The sequence below is a fragment of the Salvelinus sp. IW2-2015 genome, linkage group LG4q.1:29 (assembly GCF_002910315.2).
Source record: "Salvelinus sp. IW2-2015 linkage group LG4q.1:29, ASM291031v2, whole genome shotgun sequence".
In the NCBI taxonomy this organism is placed as follows: domain Eukaryota; kingdom Metazoa; phylum Chordata; class Actinopteri; order Salmoniformes; family Salmonidae; genus Salvelinus; species Salvelinus sp. IW2-2015.
This window is the reverse complement of record NC_036842.1, coordinates 27,546,547-27,570,457: the sequence shown is the minus strand read 5'-3', so window position 1 is coordinate 27,570,457 and position 23,911 is coordinate 27,546,547. Positions and strand designations below refer to the sequence as shown.

Genomic DNA, 23,911 nt, shown 5'->3' with positions numbered 1-23,911 from the left:
TCTCTGATTCAGAGGGGTTGGGTTGAAAGCGTAAGACACATTTCAGTTGAATGCATTCAGTTGTAAAAATGACTAGGTATCTCCCTTTCCCAACGCAGATGTTTTTATATCAAATCATTTGGGTAACAATTAAGTACCTTATTGTAATATTTTTAATATTAGCTTTAAAAAAATGATTAAAAAAAATCTTAAGCAAGAATTTTACTAGGACTGTCTGGGAGTGGTCTGAGTTGGGAGGAGAAAACTTAAAACTAGCTGTTATTGGCAGAGTTTTGGAACTCTCTTTGTTATTGGCCTATTAACCAATTTACCGCCTGGTGATATCACCAGGGAAGCCGAAACTCCCGCTCATGCAAACAGGCTGATTAGAAGTTCCTGAATTTTGACTGCACTGGGCCTTTAACAATTAGAGGAGGAAACACAAAACTGAACTTCAGTGTCTACCGGTAACTTCATCCTACCCTTTTAAGACCCCTGTGGATTATGGTTGTAATATTATCAGTCGCCTAGGAGCCTCCAGTTTAGGGAATGTGGGGAATGGGAGTGTGAAGTATTCTGTGAGGGTTTCACCAACTGGGGTGAGGGTTACGGAACACATCAGGCAGGCGTGGTGGTGTTGGAGAATGAAAACAGACAGGCACTTCTGGCCTGTCCTACAGTACTCTCTGGACATGTGACAGTTGATCAGTTTTGACTCTTCTGAGAGGAAACACGAGAGGAGAAGAGGTATGTATATAGTCAGAAGAACCCTATAATGCTATGTCAACATGTTTTGGAACAGTGGAATAATCAAGGGGAGAGGATGGGAGGAAGGATAGGAAAGGAGGGGAGGAGAGGAGTGGCAGAAGATAAGGAGAGAAGGGTGGGGATTCTGTGACTCCACTGTGCTGACGGTAGTGATGTCCCTGCCATCCAAACCTTGGCTGTGTGCTAATTCTACACTTAATGAGTGTACAAAACACTACGAACAGCTGCCCTTTCCAGGACATAGACTGATTAGATGAAAGCTATGATCGCTTATTGATGTAACTTGTAAAATCCTGTGGATCGCTTTCAACACTTTATAGAGTCCATGTCCTGGTGGAGTGGGCAGGGCAACTCAATATTAGGAAGATCAGTGTATATCAATGTTCCCTGCTCCCTCTCTTGTCGGGTGGTAAATCAGATGTGAGGGACAGGGCATGAGGATCTTATGTTTCAGTGAAATACCACCCCCAATATCTGATTTATGTGAAGCCATGAACAGCCCAGGAAAATGTAATAACAGTGTTTGATAATTAGCATTAACACTGAAAGATTCAACCATTTAAGATTTCAGCTACTGACCTGAGTTGTGTTTTTGACACTATGTCAATGGATGGCCATGCTATCCTCAAAGCTCACGTCAACACTCCACCTGTCACGTTCTGACCTTTATTTCCTTTGTTTTGTCTTTATTTAGTATGGTCAGGGCGTGAGTTGGGGTGGGGTGGGCAGTCTATGTTTGTATTTCTATGTTTTGCTATTTCTGTGTTTGGCCTGATATGGTTCTCAATCAGAGGCAGCTGTCAATCGTTGTCCCTGATTGGGAACCATATTTAGGTAGCCTGTTTTGTGTTGGGTTTTGTGGGTGGTTGTCTTCAGTCTTCGTGTGTCTGCACCAGACAGAACTGTTTCGTTTTTTCACATTTGTTTTTTTTTTCTATTTTGAGTGTTCACTTTTATTAAATCAAGATGAACAATTACCACGCTGCACATTGGTCCTCCGATCCTTCTAACTTCTCCTCCTCAGACAAGGAGGAAGACGAAAGCCGTTACACCACCTGTATTATATTGGATGTATTATATAATGTATTATATAAGATCTACAGTACATTCGGAAAGTATTCAGACCCCTTCCCTTTTTCCACATTTTGTTATGTTACAGCCCTATTCTAAAATTGATTAAAATCATTTTTCCCCTCATCAATCTACACACAAATACCCCATAATGACAAAGCAAAAAGAGGTTTTTAGAAATGTTTGCTAATTTATAAAAAATAAAAATCAGAAATACCTTATTTACATAAGTTTTCAGACCCTTTGCTATGAGACTCTAAATTTAGCTCAGGTGCATCCTGTTTCGATTGATCATCCTTGAGATGTTTCTACAACTTGATTGGAGTCCACCTGTGGTAAATGCAATTGATTGGACATGATTTGGAATGGCACACACCTGTCTATATAAAGTCCCACAGTTGACAGTGCATGTCAGAGCAAAAACCAAGCCATGAGGTCGAAGGAATTTCCGTAGAGCTCCGAGACAGGATTGTGTCGAGGCACAGATCTAGGGAAGGGTATCAAAACATTTCTGCACCATTGAAGGTCCCCAAGAACACAGTGGCCTCCATCATTCTTAAATGGAAGAAGTTTGGAATCACCAAGACTCTTCCTAGAGCTGGCCGTCTGGCCAAACTGAACAATCGTGGGAGAAGAGCCTTGGTCAGGGAGGTGACCAAGAACCCGATGGTCACTCTGACAGAGCTCCAGAGTTCCTCTGTGGAGATGGGAGAACCTTCCAGAAGGACAACCATCTCTGCAGCACTCCAAAAATCGGGCCTTTATGGTAGAGTGGCCAGACAGAAGCCACTCCTCAGTAAAGGGTACATGACAGCCCGCTTGGAGTTTGCCAAAGGTTACCTAAAGGACTCTCAGATCATGGCAGCATCATGCTGTGGGGATGTTTTTCAGCGGCAGGAACTGAGAGACTAGTCAGGATCGAGGGAAAGATGAACGGAGCAAAGTACAGAGAGATCCTTCCAACAGGACAACGACTCTAAGCGCACAGCCAAGACAGAGCAGGACTGGCTTCAGGACAAGTCTCTGAATGTCCTTGAGTAGCCCAGCCAGAGCCCAGACTTGAACCCGATCGAACATCTCTGGAGAGATCTGAAAATATCTGTGCAGCGACGCTCCCCATCCATCCTGACAGAGCTTGAGAGCATTTGCAGAGAAGAATGGGAAAAACTCAGTTCCCTCCTGTACTCCCTATTCACCCACGACTGCGTGGCCAGGCCCGACTCCAACACCATCATTAAGTTTGCAGACAACACAACAGTGGTAGGCCTGATCACCGACAACGACGAGACAACCTATAGGGAGGAGGTCAGAGACCTGGCCGGGTGGTGCCAGAATAACAACCTATCCCTCAACGTAATCAAAACAAAGGAGATGATTGTGGACTACAGGAAAAGGAGGACCGAGCACACCCCCATTCTCATCGACGGGGCTGTAGTGCAGCAGGTTGAGAGCTTCAAGTTCCTTGGTGTCCACATCACCAACAAACTAGAATGGTCCAAACACACCAAGACAGTCATGAAGAGGGCACGACAAAGCCTATTCCCCATCAGGAAACTAAAAAGGTTTGGCCTGGGTCCTCAGATCCTCAAAAGGTTCTACAGCTGCAACATCGAGAGCATCCTGACTGGTTGCATCACTGCCTGGTATGGCAACTGCTCGGCCTCCGACCGCAAGGCACTACAGAGGGTAGTGCGTGCGGGCCAGTACATCACTGGGGCTAAGCTACCTGCCATCCAGGACCTCTACACCAGGCGGTGTGAGAAGAAGGCCCTAAAAATTGTCAAAGACCCCAACCACCCCAGTCATAGACTGTTCTCTCTGCTACCGCATGGCAAGCGGTACCGTAGCGCCAAGTCTAGGACCAAAAGGCTTCTCAACAGCTGTTACCCCCAAGCCATAAGACTCCTGAACAGGTAATCAAATGGCTACCCGTACTATTTGTATTGTGTCCCGCCCCAACCCCTCTTTTACGCTGCTGCTACTCTCTGTTTATCATCTATGCATAGTCACTTTAACTATACCTACATGTACATAATGTGTCACGACTTCTGCCGAAGTCGGTTCCTCTCCTTGTTCGGGCGGTGTTCGGCGGTCGAAGTCACCGGTCTTCTAGCCATCGCCGATCCATTTATCATGTTCCATTTGTTTTGTCTTGTTTTTCCACACACCTGGTTTTCATTCCCTCATTAAGTGTTGTGTATTTAACCCTCTGTTCCACCAATGTCTGTAACGATTCTCGTTGGTGGAAGGAGAGGAGGACCAAAATGCAGCGTGGTAAGTGTTCGTCATATTTTAATGAAAAAACTGAACACTACACAAAATAACAATGAAGAGAAAACGAAACAGTTCTGCCAGGTGAACAGACACTAAACAGAAATTAAACACCCACAACCAAAATGGGGAAAACAGGCTACCTAAGTATTATTCTCAATCAGAGACAACGAACGACACCTGCCTCTGATTGAGAACCATACTAGGCCAAACACATAGAAATATACCAACATAGAAAAAAGAACATAGACTACCCACCCCAACTCACGTCCTGACCAACCTAACACAAAGACATAAAAAAGGAACTAAGGTCAGAACGTGACAATGTCTTTGTGTGGTATTGTTTGTTTGTAAGTGCTTGTGCACATGTTGACTGGTGCACGTCAGGTTTTGTACCCAAGTTGTTATTTTCTTGATGCCGTTGGTTTTGGAATTAAACTGCTCCGGCGATTACCTAGTTCTGCTCTCCTGCGTCTGACTTCCCTGCCACCAGTTACGCACCCCTTACATATTGCCTCAATTAGCCCGACTAACCGGTGCCTGTATATAGCCTCCCTACTGTTATAGCATTGCTACTGTATATAGCCTCGCTAATGTTATTTTCACTCTCTTTTTACTGTTGTTCAGGCTGTAACGTAACAAATTGTGGAAAAAGTCAAGGAGTCTGAATACTTTCCGAATGCACTGTAGAGCCTTCAAACTCAACTCTGGACCTGGAAGCCAGTTCCACTGCATTTTTTTAATTGTTCCCCTCCAATCAGGGACTGATTCGGGCTCTCGAGTGGCGCAGCAATGTATGGCACTGCATCTCAGTGCTAGTATCACATTGGGAGTCCCATAGGGCGGCGCACAATTGGCCCAGCGCTGTGTCCGGGTTAGGGTTTGGCCGGGGTAGGCCGTCATTGTAAATAAGAATGTGTTCTTAACTGACTTGCCTAGTTAAATAAAGGTTAAATAAAAATGTAACACCAGGTGGGTGCAATTACTGTAATTATCAGGTAGAACAAAAAACCAGCAGGCTCCGGACTTCGTAGGATAGGAGTTGAATACCTTTGAAGTAGATAGTATCTGAAAACACTGATAACATATCTGATACTGCAGTGTGCATGTAAAAAGGATCTGCTTTGATGCCAAAGAGAGAATGGCAATCGCCTACTTGCAAAATAGTGTACATTGTATCCCCCTCATCATTGAGTTTATAACATGTCTATCTCAAGCATAGAACAATCCATTAACATATGGGCCCTGATCAAAACTAAAGGCCAATATGTCTCTGTTGTCTTGTTTAAAAGAAAACTAGTTGGCGGGCCGGAAAATGATTTTGATAACAGTAGACACCATTAACGGCCACATTTGGCACTGTCATCCAATGTCCACAAGGTGGCCACCATCAGTTGCACAATAATGCAACTTGAACAAATCAATGTGTACACTACATCCATTATCATTCTGTGTATGCTTTTAATTTCTAGAAGGTAAATAAATGTTTCCCATTAGAAAAAAGCACAGTAGTAGAGTAGTAATAGTGTAGTAATATAGCAGCTATCCATAAAGTGGACCTCTGGGTGAATCATAAATATAAAGTTCTAATTCTATGAAATACTATACTGAACAAAAATATAAATGCAACATGCAACGATTTCAAGTATTTTACTGAGTTACAGTTCATATAAGGAAATCAGTCAACAGAAATAAATGCATTAGGCCCTGATCTATGGATTTCACATGACTGAGCAGGGGCACAGCCATGGGTGGCCTGGGAGTTAAAAAAAAAAGACATGCAAGTCAGTTAAGAACAAATTCTTATTTACAATGAATGCCTACCCCACGCTGGGCCAATTGTGCGCCGCCCTATGGGACTCCCAATCACATCCGGATGTGATGCAGCCTGGATTCAAACCAGGAACTACAGTGACGCCTTGTGCACTGAGATGCAGTGCCTTAGACCGCTGCGCCACACAGCATTCGCTCACCCACTGGGGAGCCAGGCCCAACCAATCAGAATGAGTTTTTCCTCACTAAAGGGCTTCATTATAGACAGAAATACTCCTCAGTTTCACCAGATGTCCAGGTGGCTGGTCTCAGACGATCCTGCAGGTGAAGAAGCCGGATGTGGATGTCCTGGGCTGGCGTGGTTACACGTGGTCTGCGCTTGTGAGGCTGGTTGGACGTACTGCCAAATTCTCAAAAACAACGTTGGAGGCAGCTTATAGTAGAGAAATGTACATTTAATTATCTGGCAACAGCTCTGGTGGACATCTCTGCATTCAGCATGCCAATTGCACGCTCCCTCAAAACGGGACACATCTGTAGCATTGTGTAGTGTGACAAACTGCACATTTTAGAGTGACCTTTAATTGTCTCCAGCACAAGGTGCACCTGTCTAATGATTATGCTGTTTAATCAGCTTCTTGATATGCCACACCTGTCAGGTGGATGGGTTATCTTGGCAAAGGAGAAATGCTCATTAACAGGCATGTGCATATAGGATCTCTATATTTCAGCTGGTAGAGCATGTCTCTTGCAGTTCAAGGATAATGGGTTCAATTCCCGGGACCACACAGATTTAAGTCGCTTTGGATAAAATAGTCTGCTAAATAGCATATAGCCATCTTTTATTTCAGCTCATGAAACATAGGACCAAGACTTTACATGTTGCGTTTATATTTTTGTTCAGTATAATTCTAAGGAATTAAAGATCTGTGCAGTGGGCTGAATTAGTGGACTCTTTTGAAAATCTCATGTCAGCATTTTCATTCGATTCACTCTATCTTCACAAAACATACCACAGTAAAAGACTTGAATGGAATACTGCATTTCATGTTTATTACAGGTTTATTATGGGTTACATAATAAACTGCAGGTTGGTAGGTGTTGCTACACTATTTGACAGTTGCTAACCGGAAGTGACGGACATATTTATCGCGCATTACGTCAGATTTCGAAGGATACGGTGACTTCGGTGCGAGGACGGCGTGATGACGTAGGCCAATTTAATGCTTGAGGATGGGTAGAGATGGTGCTTTCAGGACAACTTGGAACTCGGAAAAAACGGGTCAAATCATGACGTCAGTGGTCTTCAGGTCGAAAAGTCACAGCTCTAGAAAGATAACCGAGTTACCGACTTAAAATTCTAAGTTGGATGACCGTTGAAAACGATTTTTCCCAGTTGGAGCTCGATTTTTTTCGACTTCCCAGATGTCTTGAACGCACTGAAGTCTGAGATTTCCGAGTTCCCAGATGTTTTGAAAGCGACAAGAGATGTGATGAATGGGATGAGAGGAGAAATCAGAGACTACACAAACAGACGGCTGAAGAAGGGAGGCGTTCGATGGAGCGAAAAGAGGACGTGATTTGACATTTGAGATCTCTGATAAATAATATCAACGAACTGGCAATCGTTCATATTTAAACATAATTTACCATAGCATTTCATATTCGCTCGGCATCGAAGATGCTAGCTGCTTGTCTGATCTGGTACTAGAGGAGATGGTGGAGCCATGAGAATGCACCAAGTCTTTCCGCGAAAACAGATGGGAGATGAAGCCTACTCGACAAAAAAACATATATTCCCCTGTAGCTAAAAATGAGTTTATTATTGTTGCAGATGTATTTATGATGTTAGTGCCATGCAATGATGCGTTTGATAAGCTGTAGTAGAATAGCTGCTGGAGGGATTTTGATGGCACTTACGACGCCAGGGAAAGAGGCAACGAGTAAATTGTGCAATTTTGAACAGTCGGGCCTTACAAAGTGACATGCAGGAATGAATGTTCAGCATTTTTCTCGCCCGAGGATAACTGTATGCGGTGCAGGCAGCTGGTCACATTGAAAGCGGCGGTGTCTTTGGAGAGTAGCGAAATACAAGGCAGCGGAGAGGAGCGCCGTGCTGTAATACCTAAGTCCGTCTAGAACCAAGTGGATATTTTAAGCCTATTTTAGCAGCCAAGAGAAGATTGTGTTCTGCCAATATTAATGCAAGCGGTCCCTATTTACCTGCCTTATAAGTGTAAAATGAGGTTCGCGCTACATAGGAATTAAAAACAGTCTCTGTCAATCATGTATGTGGTCCTTGGTAGCCAACATTAGCTTAGCTGCTATCGTCGTTGAGCATGATTGAAAAGTGCATATCATTTATCTAACGTCAACACCGATGTTTTCGATCCTCATGCATGCACCGACACGTTTGTTTGGGTGAGCTTTCAACCAACACCCACAGTGTATAACAGACGAACAAGCTATGTCGGCGTGAAGGGAACCGCACTGACTATCTCGAGTCCCCCGTCAAGCCATAGCCGTCAACAGCGTTGTGAAGAACCGCTTATTGGAGAGGAAAACACAGCTTGTTCATTCCCGCGTTGGAGCCCTCGGCGACCACGGCCTGAATCCCTTCCCTTCGATTAACAGACCAAGCAAAATGGGGTACGTATCGCGCAATGTAGTGCCATTTTTATCCTGTAATAATCTTCCCTGACAAGAATGGTGTTCATGGGAGGTGTTATGATTCCTAGTAAGCCTGGTTTGTTTCAAGATAGATACGTGTGGGTAGAAGGTTGAGAGCAATATGCTGGCAGGCTACATGGGTTTACCTGAAGTTGGCTTGCATTACTATGCCAGGCTCACCATTAGTCCATGGCCTGAGCTATAGCTTCCAAATGCCTACTGGACAATTTATCAAACACTGATGAATAGGCTATTCCTCCGTTATTCTAAGATAGGCCACGTAAAGCATGTTATCGGTTTTATTTCAATACATTAGAGTTCGTCAGATTTAGTATGTGGTTTAGTATGTGGTGTCATTGGAAAACTATAATCTCATGCAGTACTGGAGGGATGGCCTTGTGATGGGGTTGCACTGTCTACATGAACATGTATCAATTATTTCACACGTTTGTTTAAGATTTCTTCCAGTGCCTAAACAAACGCTATAATATCTACCAGAGACGTAGATCATACAGAGGCATAATATGCCTGTCATACTTTCTGAAGAAATACTGACACCAGAATGGAACCCAGAAGTCATTAAGTTTATTTACAGTTCAGACTAAACACCTTAATATGGAACCCCCATCCCAGAGGATCCTGTTATCTTTTCAAGCCTTTGCCTGGCAATCCGACTGTGATACCGCTGGTTACAGTCTGAGATTAGTGCCATACATTTGTTTGGAAAGCCAGAAAATTGAATATAATATGTCTTAAACTTCCTCTACCTGTAGTCTCTGCAGTTTGTTGTTTTGTGGTTCGGAATTTGAGAAAACATATCTACAGGAAAGTATTATTAAACCGATTTCCCCAAATGCTGGTACTGCAGTCACCTGGCACATACGCAAAACAATGTAAACACCTGCAAGACTTCGGTTAGTATGCTTGCATTGCATGCATGTACTTCTGTCTTGTGCACGTTCTTCATGTGGTGAGTAAGCAAATGGTGATGGCCACACACAGAGACCCGCGTTTTGAAGTCGGTTTAATTATACTTCCCTGTGGATGTTTTGTCTAAAATTTCTGGCCACAAAAGGACTAAATCAGAGGACAACCAGTAGAGTAAGTTCAAATGGAATTTTATTCAACATTTGCGACAGACGGGGGACATATTGGTTTTTGTCAATACAAATGAACGTGACTATGTTGTCTAAAGGACAGCATAGGAACGTCGGGACTAATCAAGCCCTAACCCCAGCCGATGGGTCTCACCTGATGCATAGGCCTACACCTATACCTACACAACAAACTCACTGTATTGTTGAATATGGACTAAACCTAATTTAGACCATCTTAGATTAAATTAGAAAAAAGTTTATTTCAGGGGTGAACTGTGGCTTTAAGCCATACAGCACCTCACTAACCTTAAATTCCTAGTCTATGATCCAGTTAGGACTCGATTTCTCGGACAAATAAATGAGAGGAATGCATCTTTCTTCAAAGTGTGCCCTTATCTTAAATGAAGCCTCTCAGAGTGTTGGCTGTTAAAGTGTTTTAGTGCAGGGATTCTGTTCTGCATAATGTATTAATGCAAACCAGGCTGAAACTTGGCACCTCAGCAGCCTACAGTACTCTCAGGACGTGTCATAAACAGTCTGATATATTGGGCTAATAATCATTAGTGTAGATGGATTGAAATAGGGACGTTTCAAGAGTGTGTTAGATTTTTTTTATTTGGCATAATTTTAAAACTATTCTCAGGGTTAAATGTTGCACAAATGATTTCTCAAATTATGATTAATCTCCCATCAACTGAACCAACTCATTGTCTCCCCTGCCCTTATCTGGTTCAACAACTTTAACCAAAACCTTGACTAGCCTATGTGGTGCGTTTGCGCTGAAACACGTCAGTTTTTAAAGGAGCAATCAGCAGTTAAAACAATAAAGCGTCAGCCCCGCCCGTTTCAGTAAAAAGCTGAGGGATGGGGCTGGAGAAATGTAACCACTCTCAAATTCATGAACAGCACTATGGATGAAAAGACTGATCATCTAGGATATAAAAATGATAGTTTTAACCACGTTTTGAGGCTATATAGTGTTTGGTTACGGTACATTTACTTTGTTTTCAAATATTGGGAGTAAAACAGGCTAATATTTTGGGTTCTGATGGAGTGACAGCTGAACTAAGCTCATGAGATATTTATAAGTTATATTCTTCAAGAACCAATGGGTACATATCATTAATTCACAAGTCCAAAAATGGATGTAGCTACTGCAGATTGCTCCTTTAAGGACTGCCTGTCCTGCGCCAACCTTTAAAACTTCCCTCCCTGTCCTCAGACTGAGTAGGTATGATCTTCACAATCATACGAGGTGCCAGTGTTGGACAAGGCAGTTACTGTGAGACTAAGTGGATGGTCAAAGTCAGGAGCACTTTGTTTTGGAAGCATCACTGCTGTGTCCTTACTCAAAACCCAGACATCACAACCAGACTCTGACTTACCAGAGCCACAGTAGCCCTGCCCTGTTTCAGTCTTACTCATGGCTAATGCCAGTCAGAAGCTGAGAATGCAGAATGGGAGTATATGCACTGGGCATTTCCATCATAAAAGGTCCCATGAGCAGTGAGCACCAACATGTGAAGTTCCAAAATGTAGGGATACATAAAAGGCTTTGATTTCTGTATGATTTTCTGTGGAATTGCCCCACTTTTAAAACAAAGTACAGTTTCATTGAGGAAACACAAAAAGATTGCAGTGTGAATGTATTAAGAAGAACCTCCTAGCAGATCCCTCCTGACTTCTACCCATGGCAGTGTCCCCAGAGGTAGAGGGAGGTTAGATATCCTACTCTCTAGTCTGAGTGGATGGACCCAGTAGAACCCCCAACCTGAGAGAGATGGAGCCAGAGAGTTAGCAAGACTGAGGGCGTGGGGAGAGATAGAGAGTGAGGGAAAGATAAATAAAGAAGGGCATATGGAGAGGTAGAGAGAGTGGGCGATAGCCAGCCCAGTGAGATCCAGAGAGCCAGAAGAGAGAGGGAGAAGTGGGGTAGTGTGTGTGAGAGGGTGGGCGAGAGATTTCTCCTTTCTCTAATCACATTACTACTATTCCATTTTTTTATGGTGGTTGGTGTCATTATCTCACTTTACTTTAGCAACAGTGGCCTTGTCATTAATGCTAATATAGAGAGAGAGAGAGAGAGAGAGAGAGAGAGAGAGAGAGAGAGAGAGAGAGAGAGAGAGAGAGAGAGAAGAGAGAGAGAGAGAGAGAGAGAGAGAGGAGAGAGAGAGAGAGAGAGAGAGAGAGAGAGAGAGAGAGAGAGAGAGAGAGAGAGAGAGAGAGAGAGAGAGAGAGAGAGAGAGAGAGAGAGAGAGAGAGAGAGAGAGAGAGAGAGAGAGAGAGAGAGAGAGAGAGAGAGGAGAGAGAGGAGAGAAGAGAGAGAGAGAGAGAGAGAGAGAGAGAGAGAGAGAGAGAGAGAGAAGAAGAGTCCACTCAAACCACCCTCCATATGTGTGTCACCAGAACACAAACCAGGCCCTAGCATATGGGTATTTTAAGCCAGAGTTTGCACCAATACTCCCAGCCTGTATGTATCCACAGACCAGGCCTTAGCCTAGCATATGGGTATTTTAAACCTCAGGCAGCGCCAAGCAAAGACCACACACTCCCTCTGTGAGTAGGTTTAACCCGTATGGGACATGCTGCCTTGTGATTGGCTTAGAGAGCCTGTGGGAGGGAGAGAGGGGGTTAGAGGATGCTCACAGATCCTGACCGGCCCTGAGTCACATGGGTGTTGCCTTGGCAACCAGGCAGCAGCTAAGTTTGTAATGCAGGCAAGCAGTTTTTTTTATTTTGTGAGTGGTGGCGTTCCAACCTGTCTTTTACACAGTCACACTGCCTAGTGCAGATGATCAGATCTCACAATGCCTGGAGAAGTGTTTTAACAACATCTGAGGAACCACAATGATATTATATAGTAATCGTTGAAACATTATAGTAAAACCTTTTTGAAAACAACTTGGTTCTTAGCCTTCATCTCTATGAAGACTGACTGTGAAAGGGATCCCAGACAGACTGACAGACAGGTCAGATGAGGATGAAAAGGACCTAAGCACAGGTTGGCTCCTCTTGAAGGCTTCTCAATATGCTCTCTAGTCTGGGAATCAGAGGAGGTGCACTGTCCTGGACAGAGAGGTTACTTGAACATGAGTGTTTACTGACCACACGCCGATAAAGGGTCGTAATTGGAGACTGCACCAGGGTGCTTTCCCCTTTGGCCACAGACAGTACCTGCCTTTGACAACCTCTATGCAAACAGCAATCTCTGTGTGTATGTGTGGTGGTAAGTGGAGAACTGCTGATTTGATAACATCTGCGATCGGATTCCTCTGGCATAGCACTTGTCATTGAGTCCCGCATGCCACACAACTGTCCATTGTGGGAGGGATTAGAGGCTAACAAACAAACACACACACACCTGGCCACTGATGTACTGATAACAGAGAAACTTTGCTTTAATTAAGCAAATGTTGCTTCAGGAGGAAGTGGGTGTAATGGCATTTGATGCCAGTAATATTAGTCTGAATGAAAATCAGATTGATAGATTGCAGAACTGTCATGTTATTGCAGATGTGTCATGTTACAGGGAGAGACTCCCTAAACAAACAAACCCTCATTTCAACACAACAAGCAGTGGACTTGGAGAGTGTTCAGTGAGGTGAAATTAGGAATAGCGAGATACATGGTAATGGAAAACTACAAGGAAGGACATGGGTTTGTAAACTCAGCAAAAAAAAGAAACATCCCTTTTTCAGGAAATCCAAATAACTTCAGATATTCATTGCAAAGGATTTAAACACTGTTTCTCATGCTTGTTCAATGAACCACAAACAATTAATGAACATGACCGTTCCACAGGTGCATTAAGACACTAACAGCTTACAGACGGTAGGCAATTAAGGTCACAGTAATGAAAATGCAGGACACTAAAGAGGCCTTTCTACTGACTCTGATAAACACCAAAAGAAAGATGCCCAGGGTCCCTATTCATCTGCGTGAATGTGCCTTAGGCCTGCTGCAAGGAGGCATGAGGACTGCAGATGTGGCCAGGGCAATAAATTGCAATGTCTGTACTGTGAGACGCCTAAGACAGAGCTACAGGGAGACAGGACGGACAGCTGATCGTCCTCGCAGTGGCAGACCACGTGTAACAACACCTGCACAGGATCGGTACATCCGAACATCACACCTGGGGGACAAGTATAGGATGGCAACAACTGCCTGAGTTACACCAGGAACGCACAATCCCTCCATCAGTGCTCAGACTGTCCGCAATAGGCTGAGAGAGGCTGGACTGAGAGCTTGTAGACCTGTTGTAAGGCAGTTCCTCACCAGACATCACCGGCAACAACGTCACCTATAGGCCCAAATACACCGTCACTGGACCAGTCAGGACTGGTAAAAAGTGCTCTTCACTGATGAGTCACGGTTTTGTCTCACCAGGGGTGATGGTCGGATTCGCGTTTATCGTCGAAGGAATGAGCGTTACACCGAGGTCTGTACTCTGAAGAGGGATCGATTTGGAGGTGGAGGGTCCGTCATGGTCTGGGGCGTTGTGTCACAGCATCATCAGACTGAGCTTGTTGTCATTGCAGGCAATCTCAATGCTGTGCGTTACAGGGAAGACATCCTCCTCCCTCATGTGGTACCTTTCCTGCAGGCTCATCCTGACATGACCCTCCAACAGGACAATGCCACCAGCCATACTGCTCGTTCTGTGCATGATTTCCTGCAACACAGGAATGTCAGTGTTCTGCCATGGCCAGCGACAAGCCCGTATCTCAATCCCATTGAGCACGTCTGGGACCTGTTGAATCAGAGGACTAGGGCCATACCCCCCCAGAAATGTCTGGGAACTTGCAGGTGCCTTGGTGGAAGAGTGAGGTAACATCTCACAGCAAGAACTGGCAAATCTGGTGCAGTCCATGAGGAGGAGATGCACTGTAGTACTAATGCAGCTGGTGGTCACACCATATACTGACTGTTACTTTTGATTTTGACCCCCCCCCTTTGTTCAGGGACACATTATTCCAGTTCTGTTAGTCACATGTCTGTGGAACTTGTTCAGTTTATATCTCAGTTGCTGAGTCTTGTTATGTTCATACAAATATTTACACATGTTAAGTTTGCTGAAAATAAACGCAGTTGACAGTGAGAGGACATTTCTTTTTTTGCAGAGTTTAGTAAGGATGCACCGATATTGCATTTTTGGCCGATACCGGTATCCAATATTTTCCTTGCCAAAAAACAAGATACCTAAAACTATATTTAAAATTATATCTGCCTTTTTAAGAATTCTAGTACAGTTAAATAGTTAGAAACACACACACTGACCAAAAAGTTATTTTTTTGGCATTTACGTATATCCCCATTACCAGTACAACACAATCAAATCTTATTTCTTTCACTTACTTGCTGTGCTGTTTCTTTGTTCAGTCTCAACCAGGATTTCATCATACATGTCAAGCAGTGAAATTTCAGCTCTGTCTGTCCGTGGCCTCTCTTCCTCGGTGCGCATTGTCACTGTGTCCGTTTCCATCTTGTCCAGCTGTGTATGTAACATTTCACGTAAACCCTGTTTCTTGTCTGCATCAAAGTAGCGGTCCTTGTACCTAGCATTGAGCATGCTGGCGACACCGTAAAGAGGCTCAGAGAGAATGCCGCCAAATCGCTTGTTCACAGCCGTGAGTACTTTTGCAAGTTTTATCCCCACGGTCTGTGTCGGTAGTTTTGTTGAGCAGGCGTTTCAATGCCATGACAAAACGTATCACGTCTGCTGCAGACAGTTGATTTGCTTATTTCTCCAGTCATTTTTCGAATGGAGCTAGGATTGTGTTCATGTTTCAAACATGTTCTCAAATGCCATTGAAGTGGCAGCAGCGGTATGAGAACCAGCACATTCTTCAGCATGCAATACGGCTTTCCTCAGTACAACATTTTTGTCCACCCACAATGCTGTTAGACTCAGCATGCTCATGGGGCTGACATCGCTGGTCCAAATGTCAGTCGTGAAGCTAATAGTAGTGACGCCCATAGAAAGTAGCTCATAGATGTGCTTTTCAACAAACTGTATCTCCGGTAGGGCAACACTGAAAAATAGTGCCTACTTGGTAGTGTGTGCCGGGTGAAAGCCAACATCATCCACGACAGAGGACCTTTGATTGTCAAGGGCAATGAATTCCATTATCTTGGCGTGGATTTCGCCTTTGAGTTGTCTCGCTGAAAATGTCTTACTCAACTTGAACTTGTTTAGTTGTTGGAATGGGGCACTTAGTGTTTTTTCTGCTTTTGTTCTGTGTAGTGCTATATTTGTCATGGCGTCACTACTTACTCTACCTATGTTATATAGGTATGCACGTCAGCTTTGACATCGGCTTTGCACATCAGTGTTAAACTAGACATCGGGCTGATGCCGATGTTGGCCTTTTTAGCTAGTATCGTCCGATTCCGATATGCTTACCGATATATCGTGCATCCCTAGTTAGTAGTGTACTGTATAGCACATATCTATTTGCATTGACTCTACATTACAGCCCCCCCCCCCCCCCCCCCCCCCCCCCCCCCCCCCCCCCCCCCCCCCCCCCCCCCCCCCCCCCCCTCAACCTACAATGGTTTATGTAGTCAGTAATGTAAGTGAGTGGTTGCATGTGGTTGCATGCATAGATGTGATAATGAGGGTTGTTGAAAGGTGCCCAAACAAAAATGCCAATACCAAAATCCAACAGTGTCTGCATGGAGAGAGTCTCTTCAATGAATGGGGAAGATGTGTATTTATCCCGGGACACACCCGGGCCCAGGTGTGTCCCATGTCGCTGACGACCCTCCCAGCTCCACCCACCGACATCCTAATAAGGAAAACGAGCAAAGAGAAAGAATACGGCAGACAGAGTGGGAGGGTCGGCACACCTGGCACGTACTACCAGTACCCTGTTCAAAGGCACTTAAATCTTTTGTCTTGCCCATTCACCCTCTGAATGTCACTCCTACACAATCCATGTCTCAATTGTCTCAAGGCTTAAAAATCCTTCTTTAACCTGTCTCTTCCCCTTCATCTACACTGATTGAAGTGGATTTAATAAGTGACGTCAATAAAGGATCATACCTTTCACCTGGTCAGTGTGTCATGGAAAGAGCAGGTGTTTTTTACCCTCAGTGTATGTGTTAAATAATAGCTAGCAAGGCCCCAGACCCACCACTATGCTAACTTAATTAACTGGTTAAGACCGGGAGGGACTGAAGAAGAATCACAGTAGTAAGAATGAAATGAAACCAGCTCTGAGCCACCGCCGAGCAATTAGCTGTGCTTTCCCTTGCGGATTCCTGTCAGAGCCCGGCAGATAGACATCTAGGGACTGAATCTCCATGAAATGATACCCGTTTAAAGGCACAACGCTTGGCTGCCATACTGGAGGCTGCTGTTGTGGGATTTTTAATGCTGAGGGCAGAAGAATCAGCTATAATAGTGTTTATCTTTGAGGGACCACTGGCTGGACGGTGAGGCAGATCTGTGGGAGAGTTCTGGAGGGGAGCTCACTCTGGCCAGGCCAGAGCTGCACCCCAGGGGCCCTCTCACTCCTAGTTCAGTCAACCCAGTCCAACCAGGGTTTTTTAATGCCAAGTATGTTTTTAATGGCAGTTTCCATTACAGAGGAGTATAAAGGAAAAGATAATGATGTTGAGATGGAAACCACAGCCCACCTGTCTGAAGTCCATCCTCTTGTGGTTTTCAACCTCTGGTTTGTGAACCTGCACTAGTCCCTCTAATTGTTGTCTGACACTATGTAGTTATGTCTAATGTCAGCGGGTCTCCAAGAAGAAGAATCGTAGCTTTGACGTGAGAGTCAAGGCTAATGTGTTGAGTAGCCTAAGACTGGCAGATTTGGTAAAGGGTTTGAGTTAAGCTGAGGATGTAGGGATGTCAGTTACTCCACCAGGAAGAGGAAGTGTTTCTGCTTTGTGTTTTGGGATCGTCATCAGCGGGCATCCAAGATGGTAACCAAAGCATGCTGGGACATAACATCATGCCATAAGGACACACAGACCCTGCCCTGGCGCTTTCCTGTTATAGTAGGTTGGCAGCCTGTCAGTAACTTAACATAGCAGGTGTAAATTATTATAATTATTTTTTAAACCCTGAGCAGGATGCCCACATTCTGGTCCTGCTCCTGGGAGGTTTTCTTCTGCACTGTTCAACCAATCCAGTACATGTGGACGAGGATTTAAGATGGAGTGTCGTCTTGTTAACGTCCAAAAGCGGAAGACAGAGGCTGTCTTCCATTACCCTGAAAACCAAATGTGCCCTGCCCAAGAAAGTTATGGGCCCACTTAGTTAATGCTAAACTGTTATGGTTCTTTACAGTTCACATCTGTCTTGTTTTTGGTTTAGTGATTTACTTAGTGTTTACTTGGAAAACTACCCACAAATACAATGTGTCCACATTTTCCAAAAACTCTTAAATATCTGTTCCGAATTAAGATTCAATGATGTCTGCAGAAAGAATGGTGTCAGCTATGACATGACACATTGACTTTGAACCTCATTCTCTTCATGGGGATGTGTCCTAAATAGGTACACAAAGCTATACATATGCAATATCCTCCTTTGCATATTTGGGTATTATTCTACACACTGGTCTCATATGAGGGAGCGAAATGTGAAAATATCTTTAAGATATGTTGGTTTTTGGTAATGTAATTACAAGGCAATGTTTCTTAAACTTACAGAAGGCAAGTCATTTCTCCGAAACTAAGTAGTGTTAGTATTAGTTGGCAGCAGAGTTGGGGTCAATTCCATTTCAATTTCAGTCGGTTTAGAAAGAGAAAAAAAATTAATAGAAAAGCATTACAAGATCAACTGGGTTGGAATTTCATTGTATTTCCTGAACTGACTGGAATTGAAATGGGGTTGACCCCAACTCTGGAGGGGTCTTTCCTTCAACGTTGTTGTGTTTTGATGTATTTATAAAACCTTTTTTTAAGACTTTCTGGGCAACGTTTTCTAAGACCCCTTTTCCATTTGTTTGACCAGAAATCAAAGCCTTGGCATATTCCAAAGTGTTTAGATGGAACATGGTTGAAAAATGTATATATGCCTTAATAAATAAATTATACATTATTAGCTTTTTATTTGGCACGCTCCTTTGAACTTTACATGTTGGTGCTTACGTGCCCTTTTACATAGAAATGTGTGTGTAGCTGTGGACAATTGTACAAATCCATGCTTTCTGAATGGGCTCCTGCTCCTCCCTGCTGTCTATCAGGGAGAATATATTCAAATGGCTTGTGATTGAGGGGCAAATTGCTGTCATAATAAAATGTGATTCATAAAAAGCAAAGTAAGCGCTCTACATCTCCTAACAGAACCAGTTATGAGAACAATGTGCTCGTTCATGTCCAGAGCTTTTCCCCCCTAGTTTTATACAGGGGTCTCAAAGAGTGTAGTCACATTATCTGAGGCACTGTTGCTCACGGGTAAATTATCACTCCTCTCTCTCTCTGTGTGCTGTGTTCCTCTTTCTTTCTCTTTCCATCACACTCGATATATTAAGCCTACACTTATTTAGGATATATGGATTTTGATTTTGAGGAAGTATGAGACATTTAGCAAATTGCCGACAGGAAGACTTCTACCCACCGCTTGCTGTTGATGATGTGAAGAGGCTTCTAGCCCAGTCAGTCCCAGCCATAGATATGCCGCTGGCTATGCTATTAGCTTGCTGTACTATGTATGCCTTTAATCCAAGACCTTACCTGAGCGCTGCTTTCCTCCATAGTTATATTATGTTTGGAAGCTGGCCAGGGCCACAGGGCCAGGACAGTTGTCTGATCTGTGTATGTGGGCCCAGCCCAGGTACTACCAGGTCACCTTTGGCTCATCTGTTACAGCACAGCACTGCTACTGCAGCCTGACTCTCATGGAGATCTGCCCTCTGCTGGACTGTTGGTATAACCACATTCACACATTTTCTTGGGAGAGATGTAACAGAGTTGGTTTGGTAAACCATGCTTGTGTGATTAGTAACCTTGCCTGAGTCCTGAGGACTTGCATTAGCACCCAGGCCTAATGCCTAGGCTTTAGCTCAGCGTGCTAACGCTGTCATAGGAGATTAACCCAGTCGATCACATACAGTACGTTAATGAACTGTATTCTGGATTGTGTACTTTCTGTGTAAAAGCTTAGCTCCACTTCCCTTTTAACTTTAGCAGAATCAGTGTGCAGCTTTCAAGCCTTATTGTTCCTATTTCCCCCTGACTCCTGTGCGTGATATAATGGGAGGAGTGATGTGTGTGTGTGGGGGGGGCTCTCATTGTTCAGCTCTGTGGCAGAAAATTTGCATATATGCCCTTCCTACGGCTGCTTTCAAAACTCACACTCACTCACAGGCAGGGCGGTTGAAGTTAGACCCACTTCTCTCCAGCTAATTCTCTCTCACCCTAACACACATGCTCTTTCTCTCTCCCATCCTCTCCTCCAGCCCTTATTCCATCAGTTCCTTTCATTCTTTTATCCCATTTAATTTTTTTCAATCCTATATTGCCTGGCTACCCAGACTCCTTGCTGCGGCCAAACGCTACGCCACACTCACAGACGTTAGTTTCTTCTCCGCACTTTCGGGGCCGTCTGATTGGTCCAGAAACCGATAGGTTGGGCCAGAGCCAGTCACTGATGACTTTGTTTTGTACAACACCACTCGTCACCAGAAACCACTTCAGTAATGGCAGTCTCAGACTAAAGTATGTAGCGAACGACAGAGCAGCCGAAGAATTACAAAAATGTAGTGAGTCGTCAGGCTAATATCACTACTCTCCTCTTATCTCCCAAGTAGCACAGTATAGGTCGTAGCTTTAATGCTACCAACCTATACATTGTCAAAGAACATTATGTTGAAGAACCACTTCCTTTATTTAACTAGACAAGTCAGTTAAGAACAAATTCTTATTTACAATGACGGCCTACCCCGGCCAAACCCGGACGACTCTGGGGCAATTGTGCGCCGACCTATGGGACTCCCAATCACGGCCGGTTGTGATACAGCCTGGATTGGAATCAAGGTGTCTGTAGTGACACTTCTAGTACTGAGATGCAGAGCCTTAGACCACTGCGCCACTCGGGAGCCCATACTTTAATATTTGATTATATTTATCAGGCAGCCGTAACAGTTTTTAAACGTGGCCCTGTGCTGTGGATGCATCATCTTTAATGAACCTCCTCTCTATTGTCTTAGCAAAGGCACGTTAACTGTAATTAATTAATGGTCTAGTGGAAAATCGTTTATCCCTGTTGCTCCTGTTTTAGTACCTTAATGTACCCAGCCAGTCAATTTGATTAACTTCAATGTTACATCCATTCATTTCTAGTAAGTGATTTCTGTCTGTGGCTAAGTAATGTTTGTCTTTCTAGTGCTGGTATTAAAACTCCTTGTTAATGTTAATGGGCTCCATCTGGATTGAAGATACCACACACAAATACTGGAACTGAAGTGTGTGTGTGTGTGTGTGTGTGTGTGTGTGTGTGTGTGTGTGTGTGTGTGTGTGTGTGTGTGTGTGTGTGTGTGTGTGTGTGTGTGTGTGTGTGTGTGTGTTTTCCCCCTCTCAGTCATGGCCAGTGCAGTGTGCTGCAGGTGACTGTGAAGAATGGATGTGTGTAGCGATCTCTGGGAGGCTGTGTGTGTCACCTACCACACACACTCCACACTCCTACCTCAGTCCTCACACACTCCCAGTACTTTTGTTTCCCATGGCGCAGCTGTACGAACCAACAACTGGGTGGTGAGTTTAATTCCTATGTATATACTGACCCCCCCCCCTGTTTCCCCTACAGAGAGCAGCCTATCTTCAGTACGAGGGCCCATGTCTTCCAGATCGACCCCACCACCAAGAAGAACTGGGTTCCCACCAGTAAACACGCCGTCACAGTCTCCTACTTCTACGACAGCACGCGCAACGTCTACCGCATCATCAGTCTGGACGGCTCTAAGGTGTGTGTGTTTTGGTGTGCGTGTGTGTGCAGCAAAGTTGTGTAAAAGGAGAGGGAAGATATACAGTGTCTTCAGAAAGTATTCACACCCCTTGACTTTTCCCACATTTAAATAATGCTAAAGTGGAAATATGTTTTTCAAAATGTTTACCAATTTAATGAATAGCTGAAATTTAGTGAGTCAATAAGTATTCAACCCCTTTTGTTATGGCAAGCCTAAAGTTCAGGAGTAAAATGTGGCTTAACAAGTCAATAAGCATGGACTCTGAGTGCAATAATAGTGTTTTACATAATTTTTGAATGACTACCTCGTCCTTGTACCCCACACATACAATTATCTGTAAGGTCCCTCAGTTGAGAAGTGAATTTCAAACACAGACTCGACCACAAAGACCAGGGAGGTTTTCCAATGCATAGCAAAGAAGGGCACCTATTGGTAGATGGGTAAAAAAAAGCAGACATTGAATATCCCTTTGAGCTTGGGGAAGTTATTAATTACGCTTTGGATGGTGTATCAATATACCCAGTCACTACAAAGATACAGGCGTCCTTCCTAACTCAGTTGCCAGAGAGGAAGGAAACCCCTCAAGGATTTCACCGAAACATTATAATAATTTAGCGGACGTTCTTATTCAGAGCGACTTACAGGAGCAATTATGGTTAAGTGCCTTGCTCAAGGGCACATCAACAGATTTTTTTTCTCCTAGTTGGCTCAAGTATTTGTTCCAACAACCTTTCAGTTACTGGCCCAATGCTCTTAACCGCTTGGGTACCTGCTGCCCTAAATCTACACTGGAGTTGCTTACCAAGAAGACAGGTAATGTTCCTGAGTGGCCGAGTTACAGTTTTGAATGAAATCTACTTGAAAATCTGGCAAGACCTGAAAATGGTTGTCTAGCAATGATCACCAACCAATGTGACAGAGCTTGAAGAATTTTGAAAATAATAATGGGCAAATGTTGCACAATCCAGGTGTGGAAAGCTCTTAAGAGACTTACCCAGAAAGACTCACAGCTGTAATCGCTGCCAAAGGTGCTTCTACAAAGTATTGACTCAGGGGTGTGAATACTTATGCAAATTAGATTTCTGTATTTCATTTCCAATAAATATTAGCACATTTTTCTAAAAACATGTTTTCCCTTTGTTATTATAGGGTATTGTGTGTAGAATTTGAATTCAGGCTGTAACACACCAAAATGTGCAAGAAGTCAAGGGGTATGAATACTTTCTGAAGGCAATGTATACAGTGCATGGTTCCCCCTCAGCAAGGGGATTAGAAGTGGCAACAGGAAGGCTCCCTCAGGCTCAGGGCACGCCGCGCTATAGATCCGTTAGAATCAATCATGGATTGATGTACACAGACTACATACAGCACGTGAAACACACATCCGTACTTGTGTACAGTATTCCCTCTCTTTCCCACAGGCAGACTTTACACATTTGACCGTCCCTACAGACACGTACAGACAGAACCAAAGATTGAAGAAAGTTGTAGTCTCACACACACACACACACACACACACACACACTACATTTCCCACGTGTGTGTGTGTGTGTGTGTGTTTCCATGGCCAGTGGTAGCAGCAGAGCCCATGGTTGGTAGTGGCATGGGGGCGTTGTGGCCTGTTCTGTCGTAACAAATTATTTTAGTCTTCAGAGGGGTGCAGGGGAGGAGCTATTTTAGTACCGCAATGTTATGTAAAGCTCTCCACACACACACTCTCTACACTGCTTTGCATGTGACCCTTGGTGCTGTAAAGCTAGCGAATAGGTGACCTCAACTGTGGGGTTACTGCTACTGTGCTGAGCTGGAAATAGCAGAGAGACGGTGGGCTGTGCTGAGGTGCTGCCTGCCTGCCACTCTAGCATATACACGTCATCAACATCCACACAGCCCGAAGTAACTAAACTCATCAAAAAAGAAATGTCCCTTTTTCAGGACCCTGTCTTTCAAAGATAATTAGTAAAAATCTAAATAACTTCACAGATCTTCATTGTAAAGGGTTTAAACACTGTTTCTCATGCTTGTTCAATGAACCATAAACAATTAATTAACATGCACCTGTGGAACGGTCATTAAGACACTAACAGCTTCCAGACAGTAGGCAATTAAGGTCACAGTTATGAAAACGCAGGACACTAAAGAGGCCTTTCTACTGACTCTGATAAACACCAAAAGAAAGATGCCCAGGGTCCCTGCTCATCTGCGTGAACGTGCCTTAGGCATGCTGCAAGGAGGCATGAGGACTGCAGATATGGCCAGGGCAATAAATTGCAATGTCCGTACTGTGAGACCCCTAAGACAGCGCTACAGGGAGACAGGACGGACAGCTGATCGTCCTCGCAGTGGCAGACCACGTGT

The 23,911-nt window shown here is 44.1% G+C and overlaps 1 protein-coding gene across 1 annotated transcript in view; it reads left to right on the top strand.

The window, feature by feature from the left end:
* The first annotated feature begins 7,257 nt into the window (after positions 1–7,257).
* LOC111961765 (homer protein homolog 1) overlaps positions 7,258–23,911 on the top strand; it is a 25,733-nt gene continuing 9,079 nt past the window's right edge. Inside the window, exons 1-2 of the mRNA XM_023984285.3 lie at positions 7,258–8,511; positions 21,394–21,550. Coding sequence (XP_023840053.1) covers positions 8,507–8,511; positions 21,394–21,550 — 162 coding nt within the window. The 5' untranslated portion in view covers positions 7,258–8,506. The remainder of the gene's footprint in view (positions 8,512–21,393; positions 21,551–23,911) is intronic.